The sequence below is a fragment of the Oncorhynchus nerka genome, unplaced genomic scaffold, assembly GCF_034236695.1.
Source record: "Oncorhynchus nerka isolate Pitt River unplaced genomic scaffold, Oner_Uvic_2.0 unplaced_scaffold_311, whole genome shotgun sequence".
In the NCBI taxonomy this organism is placed as follows: domain Eukaryota; kingdom Metazoa; phylum Chordata; class Actinopteri; order Salmoniformes; family Salmonidae; genus Oncorhynchus; species Oncorhynchus nerka.
In genome coordinates, this window is record NW_027040492.1 from 504099 (window position 1) to 514855 (window position 10757).

The 10757-nt window shown below is 45.0% G+C and overlaps 1 protein-coding gene across 1 annotated transcript; it reads right to left on the bottom strand.

Annotated features, from left to right (window-relative positions):
* Positions 1-795: 795 nt before the first annotated feature.
* LOC135571282 (mucin-2-like) lies at positions 796-10455 on the bottom strand. Its single transcript, XM_065017065.1, has 3 exons — positions 9945-10455; positions 3802-3951; positions 796-2237 (listed from the first exon to the last, which is right to left on the bottom strand). Exons 1-3 carry the CDS (start codon positions 10195-10197, stop codon positions 796-798), a joined length of 1845 nt encoding a protein of 614 aa, XP_064873137.1. The 5' UTR covers positions 10198-10455.
* Positions 10456-10757: the final 302 nt, after the last annotated feature.

Sequence of the window (10757 nt, forward strand, 5' to 3'; positions counted from 1 at the left end):
ATATCTCTCTACTGTTCTAGAGCCCTCTGATATCTCTCTACTGTTCTAGAGCCCTCTGATATCTCTCTACTGTTCTAGAGCCCTCTGATATCTCTCTACTGTTCTAGAGCCCTCTGATATCTATACTGTTCTAGAGCCCTCTGATATCTCTCTACTGTTCTAGAGCCCTCTGATATCTATACTGTTCTAGAGCCCTCTGATATCTCTCTACTGTTCTAGAGCCCTCTGATGTCTCTCTACTGTTATAGAGCCCTCTGATATCTCTCTACTGTTCTAGAGCCCTCTGATATCTATACTGTTCTAGAGCCCTCTGATATCTCTCTACTGTTCTAGAGCCCTCTGATATCTATACTGTTCTAGAGCCCTCTGATATCTCTCTACTGTTGTAGAATACTAGAAGAGGGGTCTGTTCAATGACACTAATGTTATTGTGTTGTAATGAATGACAGTACATTGATATGCTCTTAAAATTAAACTGAACATGTTTCTTATCTAATAAATATGTGGTTAAAGAAACGATTGAATTAAAACAGAGCAAACTGAAGAGAAACATGTTATTTTTGCGGACCTTTCTTTCCTCGTGTGTCTTGTTTATTATTATCCCTCTTTGTGAACCAGGACGTGTGTGTGTGTGTGTGTGTGTGTGTGTGTGTGTGTGTGTTTGTGTGTGTGTTTGTGTGTGTGTGTGTGTGTGTTTGTGTGTGTGTGTGTGTGTGTGTGTGTGTGTGTGTGTGTGTGTGTGTGTGTGTGTGTTTGTGTGTGTGTTTGTGTGTGTGTGTGTGTGTAAAGGTTCAATCACACCTCGTAGTGTAGGTCGTTAAGCTCCAGCCTGGTGTAGTGTCGCCGGTCAAATGACTCCATGGCCTTACGTCCAACCACAGCCAAGGCCAGAGTCAGGATGGTCAGGCCTACCACCACCACAGCCACCAGGGAGCTCTTCAGAGCCCCCCGCCCTGCCACCTCCTTCCCCCCGCCCTGACCCTCTGTCCCTGGGGAGGCTGGGGTTGCCAGGACCCTCTTGGGCACCAGCACCAGCTTGTTTTCTGGTGTTGTCCTTGGGATCAGGGGCTCAATGGCTGCTGGGCTCTTAGTGGTGGCAGTAGCACCAGTAGAAGTGGTGGTGGAGGTAGCTGGCTCAGTGGCTGGCTGGAGTTTTTCAGTAGTTCTGATGGGGTCTGGGTCTCTGCGAGGTGTTGGTGCTGTAGGGTGGGGTCTGGGTCTCTGCGGGTGTTGGTGCTGGAGGGGTGGGGTCTGGATCTCTGCGGGGTGTAGTTGAGACACGTAAAGAAGTTGTTGTAGTAGTAGTGGCAGGATGTGGTTTGGGTTTTTAGACGATTTGTTAGGTTTTTTGGGAGGTTTATTGGGCTTTCTGTTCATAGTGGTTATTGTAGATATTGTTGTAGGAGTAGCGTGGGCCTCTGTTAGTGGCCAGGATGTTGCTTGTTGTGTTGTTGTCATAGTGGTTGGAGTCGGTGGTGTTATAACAGCCGTTGTTACTATCATTAAAGATGGCTGTGTTGTTGTGGTGGTAGGTGTAGGTGTAGTGGTTGTTGTAGTAGTAGTGGGTTGTGGTGTGGTTGTGGTGGTAGGTGTAGGTGTAGTGGTTGTTGTTGTAGTAGTAGTGGGTTGGGGTGTGGTTGTGGTGGTAGTTGTAGTGGTGGTAGTAGTGGTGGTTTGTGGTGTGGTGGCAAGTTTAGTGGTGGTAGTAGTGGGTTGTGGTGTGGTTGGGGTGGTAGGTGTAGTGGTGGTAGTAGTGGGTTGTGGTGTGGTTGTGGTGGTAGGTGTAGTGGTGGTAGTAGTGGGTTGTGGTGTGGTTGTGGTGGTAGTTGTAGGTTGTGGTGTGGTTGTAGTTGTGGTAGTAGTAGTAGTAGTGGGTTGTGGTGTGGTTGTGGTGGTAGGTGTAGTGGTGGTAGTAGTGGGTTGTGGTGTGGTTGTGGTGGTAGGTGTAGTGGTGGTAGTAGTAGGTTGTGGTGTGGTTGTAGTGGTGGTAGTAGTGGGTTGTGGTGTGGTTGTAGTGGTGGTAGTAGTGGGTTGTGGTGTGGTGGTAGGTGTAGTGGTGGTAGTAGTAGGTTGTGGTGTGGTTGTGGTGGTAGGTTTAGTGGTGGTCGTTGTAGTAGTAGTGGGTTGTGGTCTGATGGTAGGTGCTGGAGTTGTAGTAGTAGTAGTAGTAGCAGTAGTAGTAGTTGGTTGGATTGTGGAAGGTGGAGTAGGTATCCCCGTGGTGGGATGAATCAAACCTATGGAAAACATGACATCAGAACATAACTCACGCAGAGATGAAAGACTCTGTGAAACACAAAAACAAGACAAGAGCACACAAACAACTAGTACGTCTGACATGGGCCCCTATTCTCTACATAGAGCTGTGGACCAGGGCCCAGACATGGACATGGGCCCCTATTCTCTACAGAGAGCTGTGGACCAGGGCCCAGACATGGACATGGGCCCCTATTCTCTACAGAGAGCTGTGGACCAGGGCCCAGACATGGGGCCCCTATTCTCTACATAGAGCTGTGGACCAGGGCCCAGACATGGGCCTCTATTCTCTACCTGTGGAGGGCCCAGACATGGACATGGGCCCCTATTCTCTACATAGAGCTGTGGACCAGGGCCCAGACATGAACATGGGCCCCTATTCTCTACATAGAGCTGTGGACCAGGGCCCAGACATGGGCCCCTATTCTCTACATTGAGCTGTGGACCAGGGCCCAGACATGAACATGGGCCCCTATTCTCTACATAGAGCTCTGGACCAGGGCCCAGACATGGGCCCCTATTCTCTACATAGAGCTGTGGACCAGGGCCCAGACATGGACATGGGCCCCTATTCTCTACATAGAGCTCTGGACCAGGGCCCAGACATGAACATGGGCCCCTATTCTCTACATAGAGCTGTGGACCAGGGCCCAGACATGGACCCCTATTCTCTACATAGAGCTGTGGACCAGGGCCCTGACATGGACCCCTATTCTCTACATAGAGCTGTGGACCAGGGCCCAGACATGGACATGGGCCCCTATTCTCTACATAGAGCTGTGGACCAGGGCCCAGACATGAACATGGGCCCCCTATTCTCTACATAGAGCTGTGGACCAGGGCCCAGACATGAACATGGGCCCCTATTCTCTACATAGAGCTGTGGACCAGGGCCCAGACATGGGCCCCTATTCTCTACATTGAGCTGTGGACCAGGGCCCAGACATGAACATGGGCCCCTATTCTCTACATAGAGGGCCCAGACATCTGAGCTGTGGACCAGGGCCCAGACATGGGGCCCCTATTCTCTACATAGAGCTGTGGACCAGGGCCCAGAACATGGGCCCCTACATAGGGCCCCTATTCTCTACATAGAGCTCTGGACCAGGGCCCAGACATGAACATGGGCCCCTATTCTCTACATAGAGCTGTGGACCAGGGCCCAGACATGGGCCCCTATTCTCTACATAGAGCTGTGGACCAGGGCCCAGACATGGACATGGGCCCCTATTCTCTACATAGAGCTGTGGACCAGGGCCCAGACATGAACATGGGCCCCTATTCTCTACATAGAGCTGTGGACCAGGGCCCAGACATGAACATGGGCCCCTATTCTCTACATAGAGCTGTGGACCAGGGCCCAGACATGAACATGGGCCCCTATTCTCTACATAGAGCTGTGGACCAGGGCCCAGACATGGACATGGGCCCCTATTCTCTACATAGAGCTGTGGACCAGGGCCCAGACATGAATATGGGCCCCTATTCTCTACATAGAGCTGTGGACCAGGGCCCAGACGTTTAGTTGAAGGAAGATGCATTCACCTTTGAAGATGTCGTATGTGTTGATGCCCTGTTCAGCAGTCAGGAGGGGACAGTCCTGCTCACTCTGGCAGTGGAACAGATGACAGTTGTGGTTGTTGGGAGGCTCAGAGGGCTTGTGAGGGTTGAACACAGCCAGGGTACACTTTATACCTGAGGGGAGAGAGCAATCAGACACGGAGACTAATACCAAGTATCACGACTAACAATCCTTCTTATGGATAGGGGGCAGTATTCGGAAGTTTGGATGAAGGAGGTGCCCAATGTAAACTGCCTGTTACTCAGGCCCAGAAGCTAAGATATGCATATACTTTGTAGTATTTGATAGGAAACACTCTAACGTTTCAAAAACTGTTAAAATAATGTCTGTGAGTATAACAGAACAGATATAGCTGGCGTAAACCCGAGGAGAATCCATCCGGGAATTGTTTTGGGGGGCTCACCTCACCTCTCATTATAATGGCTGTCTATGGGAATATAAAATGAAGTCCTCCCAGGTTGCAGTTCCTAGGGCTTCCACTAGATGTCAACAGTCTTTAGAACGAGTTTTAGGCTGTTTTTTAAATTTAAATGAGCTAGAATTTGTAGTTTTTCTAAGTGGCTCCCATTTTGGCTGTAGTGTTATGACGCGCGTGGATTAGAGCGCACACTTGGTTATTTATCTCCGGTAATGAACATACTATTCTCCGTCTTAAATTTGATCCTTTATTTACATATTAGGCTAGCTGAGGATTGATTATAAAAGTTGTTTGACTTGTTTGGACGAAGCTTATTGGTAACATTCGGGATTCATTTTGTAAAGCATTTTGAACGAGGGGAAACCGGTGGATTATTGACTGAAGCGCGCCAGCTAAACTGACTTTTTTGGGATATAAAGGACTTTATCGAACAAAACGACCATTTGTTGTGTAGCTGGGACCCTTTGGGATTGCAAACAGAGGAAGATCTTCAAAGGTAAGTGATTTATTTTATGGCTAATTCTGACTTTCGTGATGCCTCTGCATGGTTGGATTTTAAAAAAAATGCTTTTGTATGCGGGCCGCTGTCCTCAGATAATCGCATGGTATGCTTTCGCCGTAAAGCCTTTTTGAAATCTGACAAAGCGGCTGGATTAACAAGAAGTTAAGCTTGTAACCGATGTATAATGCTTGTATTTTCATGAATGTTTAATACTACAAATGTTGTATTTTGAATATCGTTGCTCTGCAATTTCACCGGATGTTGTCGAGGCCGGGCGCTAGCGGTACACCTTTCCCAAAGAGGCTACCAATACCAAGTATCACGACTAACAATCCTTCTGTTTGAAAGCTCCACGGTGTTGTCTCTCCTCTACCAATACCAAGTATCACGACTAACAATCCTTCTGTTCCACCGTGGTGTCTCTCCTCTACCAATACCAAGTATCACGACTAACAATCCTTCTGTTCCACCGTGGTGTCTCTCCTCTACCAATACCAAGTATCACGACTAACAATCCTTCTGTTTGAAAGCTCCACGGTGGTGTCTCTCCTCTACCAATACCAAGTATCACGACTAACAATCCTTCTGTTCCACGGTGTTGTCTCTCCTCTACCAATAACAAGTATCACGACTAACAATCCTTCTGTTCCACCGTGGTGTCTCTCCTCTACCAATACCAAGTATCACGACTAACAATCCTTCTGTTCGACGGTGTTGTCTCTCCTCCACCAATACCAAGTATCACGACTAACAATCCTTCTGTTCCACGGTGTTGTCTCTCCTCTACCAATACCAAGTATCACGACTAACAATCCTTCTGTTCCACGGTGTTGTCTCTCCTCTACCAATACCAAGTATCACGACTAACAATCCTTCTGTTCCACGGTGTTGTCTCTCCTCTACCAATACCAAGTATCACGACTAACAATCCTTCTGTTTGAAAGCTCCACCGTGGTGTCTCTCCTCTACCAATACCAAGTATCACGACTAACAATCCTTCTGTTCCACCGTGGTGTCTCTCCTCTACCAATACCAAGTATCACGACTAACAATCCTTCTGTTCCACCGTGGTGTCTCTCCTCTGTTATTGTGTGTTACTGTGTGTTATTGCGTGTTATTGTGTGTTACTGTGTGTTATTGCATGTTATTGTGTGTTACTGTGTGTTATTGCATGTTATTGTGTGTTATTGTGTGTTATTGTGTGTTACTGTGTGTTATTGCATGTTATTGTGTGTTATTGCATGTTATTGTGTGTTATTGTGTGTTACTGTGTGTTATTGCATGTTATTGTGTGTTATTGCATGTTATTGTGTGTTACTGTGTGTTATTGTGTGTTACTGTGTGTTATTGTGTTACTGTTATTGTGTGTTATTGCATGTTATTGTGTGTTACTGTGTGTTATTGTGTGTTACTGTGTGTTATTGTGTGTTATTGTGTGTTACTGTGTGTTATTGTGTGTTATTGTGTGTTACTGTGTGTTATTGCGTGTTATTGTGTGTTACTGTGTGTTATTGTGTTATTGTGTGTTACTGTGTGTTATTGCGTGTTATTGTGTGTTACTGTGTGTTATTGCATGTTATTGTGTGTTACTGTGTGTTATTGTGTGTTATTGTGTGTTACTGTGTGTTATTGTGTGTTATTGTGTGTTACTGTGTGTTATTGTGTGTTACTGTGTGTTACTGTGTGTTATTGTGTGTTATTGTGTGTTACTGTGTGTTATTGCGTGTTATTGTGTGTTACTGTGTGTTATTGTGTGTTATGTGTGTTACTGTGTGTTATTGTGTGTTATTGTGTGTTACTGTGTGTTATTGTGTGTTATTGTGTGTTACTGTGTGTTATTGTGTGTTACTGTGTGTTACTGTGTGTTATTGTGTGTTATTGTGTGTTACTGTGTGTTATTGTGTGTTACTGTGTGTTACTGTGTGTTACTGTGTGTTACTGTGTGTTACTGTGTGTTATTGTGTGTTACTGTGTGTTACTGTGTGTTACTGTGTGTTACTGTGTGTTACTGTGTGTTATTGTGTGTTACTGTGTGTTACTTGTGTGTTACTGTGTGTTACTGTGTGTTATTGTGTGTTACTGTGTGTTACTGTGTGTTATTGTGTGTTACTGTGTGTTACTGTGTGTTACTGTGTGTTACTGTGTGTTATTGTGTGTTACTGTGTGTTATGTGTGTTACTGTGTGTTATTGTGTGTTACTGTGTGTTACTGTGTGTTACTGTGTGTTATTGTGTGTTACTGTGTGTTATTGTGTGTTACTGTGTGTTATTGTGTGTTATTGTGTGTTATGTGTGTTATTGTGTGTTACTGTGTGTTATGTGTGTTATTGTGTGTTACTGTGTGTTATTGTGTGTTACTGTGTGTTATTGTGTGTTACTGTGTGTTATTGTGTGTTACTTGTGTGTTACTGTGTGTTATTGTGTGTTACTGTGTGTTATGTTATTGTGTGTTACTGTGTGTTATTGTGTGTTACTGTATGTTATTGTGTGTTATTGTGTGTTACTGTATGTTATTGTGTGTTACTGTGTGTTATTGTGTGTTATTGCGTGTTATTGTGTGTGTGTGTGTTATTGTGTGTTACTGTGTGTTATTGTGTGTTACTGTGTGTTATTGTGTGTTACTGTATGTTATTGTGTGTTACTGTGTGTTACTGTGTGTTACTGTGTGTTATTGTGTGTTACTGTGTGTTATTGTGTGTTATTGTGTGTTACTGTATGTTACTGTGTGTTATTGTGTGTTATTGTGTGTTACTGTGTGTTATTGCGTGTTATTGTGTGTTACTGTGTGTTATTGTGTGTTATTGTGTGTGTGCGTGTTATTGTGTGTTATTGTGTGTTATTGTGTGTTATTGTGTGTGTGTGTGTTATTGTGTGTGTGTGTGTTATTGTGTGTTATTGTGTGTTATTGTGTGTTACTGTGTGTTATTGTGTGTTATTGTGTGTTATTGTGTGTTATTGTGTGTTATTGTGTGTGTGTGTGTTATTGTGTGTGTGTGTGTTATTGTGTGTTATTGTGTGTTATTGTGTGTTACTGTGTGTTATTGTGTGTTATTGTGTGTTATTGTGTGTTACTGTGTGTTATTGTGTGTTATTGTGTGTTACTGTGTGTTATTGTGTGTTATTGTGTGTGTGTGTGTTATTGTGTGTTATTGTGTGTTATTGTGTGTTACTGTGTGTTATTGTGTGTTACTGTGTGTTACTGTGTGTGTGTGTTATTGTGTGTTACTGTGTGTTATTGTGTGTTATTGCGTGTTATTGCGTGTTACTGTGTTTTACTCTGTGTGTGTGTGTGTGTTATTGCGTGTTATTGTGTGTTATTGTGTGTTACTGTGTGTTACTGTGTGTTACTGTGTGTTATTGTGTGTTACTGTGTGTTACTGTGTGTTATTGTGTGTTACTGTGTGTTATTGTGTGTTATTGTGTGTTACTGTGTGTTATTGTGTGTTACTGTGTGTTACTGTGTGTTATTGTGTGTTACTGTGTGTTATTGTGTGTTACTGTGTGTTATTGTGTGTTACTGTGTGTTATTGTGTGTTACTGTGTGTTATTGTGTGTTATTGTGTGTTACTGTGTGTTACTGTGTGTGTGTGTTATTGTGTGTTACTGTGTGTTATTGTGTGTTATTGTGTGTTACTGTGTGTTACTGTGTGTGTGTGTTATTGTGTGTTACTGTGTGTTACTGTGTGTGTGTGTTATTGTGTGTTACTGTGTGTTACTGTGTGTGTGTGTTATTGTGTGTTACTGTGTGTTATTGTGTGTTATTGTGTGTTATTGTGTGTTATTGTGTGTTATTGTGTGTTACTGTGTGTTATTGTGTGTTATTGTGTGTTATTGTGTGTTATTGTGTGTTACTGTGTGTTATTGTGTGTGTTATTGTGTGTTACTGTGTGTTACTGTGTGTTATTGTGTGTTATTGTGTGTTATTGTATGTTATTGTGTGTTACTGTGTGTTACTGTGTGTTATTGTGTGTTATTGTGTGTTATTGTGTGTTACTGTGTGTTATTGTGTGTTACTGTGTGTTATTGTGTGTTATTGTGTGTGTTACTGTGTGTTATTGTGTGTGTGTGTTATTGTGTGTGTGTGTTACTGTGTGTTATTGTGTGTGTTATTGTGTGTGTTATTGTGTGTTATTGTGTGTTATTGTGTGTGTGTGTGTGTGTGTTATTGTGTGTTACTGTGTGTTATTGTGTGTGTGTGTTATTGTGTGTTACTGTGTGTTATTGTGTGTTATTGCGTGTGTTATTGTGTGTGTTATTGTGTGTGTTACTGTGTGTTATTGTGTGTGTGTGTGTGTGTGTGTATGTGTGTGTTATTGTGTGTGTTATTGTGTGTGTTACTGTGTGTTATTGTGTGTGTGTGTGTGTGTATGTGTGTTTATTGTGTGTGTTATTGTGTGTGTGTGTTATTGTGTGTGTGTGTTATGGTGTGTTATGGTGTGTTATGGTGTGTTATGGTGTGTTATGGTGTGTTATGGTGTGTTGTTTCTCCCTACCTGTGTGTTATGGTGTGTTATGGTGTGTTATGGTGTGTTATGGTGTGTTATGGTGTGTTATGGTGTGTTATGGTGTGTTGTTTCTCCCCTACCTGTGTGTTATGGTGTGTTATGGTGTGTTATGGTGTGTTATGGTGTGTTATGGTGTGTTGTTTCTCCCCTACCTGTGTGTTATGGTGTGTTATGGTGTGTTATGGTGTGTTATGGTGTGTTATGGTGTGTTGTTTCTCCCCTACCTGTGTGTTATGGTGTGTTATGGTGTGTTATGGTGTGTTATGGTGTGTTATGGTGTGTTATGGTGTGTTATGGTGTGTTGTTTCTCCCCTACCTGTGTGTTATGGTGTGTTATGGTGTGTTATGGTGTGTTATGGTGTGTTATGGTGTGTTATGGTGTGTTGTTTCTCCCCTACCTGTGTGTTATGGTGTGTTATGGTGTGTTATGGTGTGTTATGGTGTGTTATGGTGTGTTGTTTCTCCCCTACCTGTGTGTTATGGTGTGTTATGGTGTGTTATGGTGTGTTATGGTGTGTTATGGTGTGTTATGGTGTGTTATGGTGTGTTATGGTGTGTTGTTTCTCCCCTACCGGTGTGTTATGGTGTGTTATGGTGTGTTATGGTGTGTTATGGTGTGTTATGGTGTGTTATGGTGTGTTGTTTCTCCCCTACCTGTGTGTTATATAGTGTGTTATGTTACCTGGCTTGACGTCCTCTGAGCAGCAGGCCAGAACACAGTCTCTCTCTGATTGGGTGACTCTGGAGTCCATGACGGTGGTCGGTCGGACCAGCGCCTGGCGGACATTCACTATGGCGTTCTGATGCTGTCGGGAGAAACACGTCTCCGCGTCCGATCCCGAGACGGGGCCGGCGGCCGCCAGCGTCAACATGGCGGCCAGGAGGAGCGGCGATGACACCCTAGAGGGGAGGAGACGGGTCACGGAGGGGAACATGATGATGTCACAGGTCCACGGGGCTCTGGTTGGTTGAACACACGCCACGCCCTCAGGGTCCACGGGGCTCTGGTTGGTTGAACACACGCCACGCCCTCAGGGTCCACGGGGCTCTGGTTGGTTGAACACACGCCACGCCCTCAGGGTCCACGGGGCTCTGGTTGGTTGAACACACGCCACGCCCTCAGGGTCCACGGGGCTCTGGTTGGTTGAACACACGCCACGCCCTCAGGGTCCACGGGGCTCTGGTTGGTTGAACACACGCCCGCCCTCAGGGTCCACGGGGCTCTGGTTGGTTGAACACACGCCACGCCCTCAGGGTCCACGGGGCTCTGGTTGGTGAACACACGCCACGCCCTCAGGGTCCACGGGGCTCTGGTTGGTTGAACACAAGCCACGCCCTCAGGGTCCACGGGGCTCTGGTTGGTTGAACACACGCCACGCCCTCAGGGTCCACGGGGCTCTGGTTGGTTGAACACACGCCACGCCCTCAGGGTCCACGGGGCTCTGGTTGGTTGAACACACGCCACGCCCTCAGGGTCCACGGGGCTCTGGTTGGT

Bases quoted from the DNA above. Each gene is read 5' to 3' on its own strand.
- LOC135571282 (XM_065017065.1), bottom strand. From the start codon at position 10,197: ATGTTCCCCTCCGTGACCCGTCTCCTCCCCTCTAGGGTGTCATCGCCG. The intron at 3,952-9,944 runs GTAACATAACAC...CTCTCCCCTCAG, and splicing joins CTCAGAGGACGTCAAGCCAG to GTATAAAGTGTACCCTGGCT. The intron at 2,238-3,801 runs GTGAATGCATCT...TGTTTTCCATAG, and splicing joins CACATACGACATCTTCAAAG to GTTTGATTCATCCCACCACG.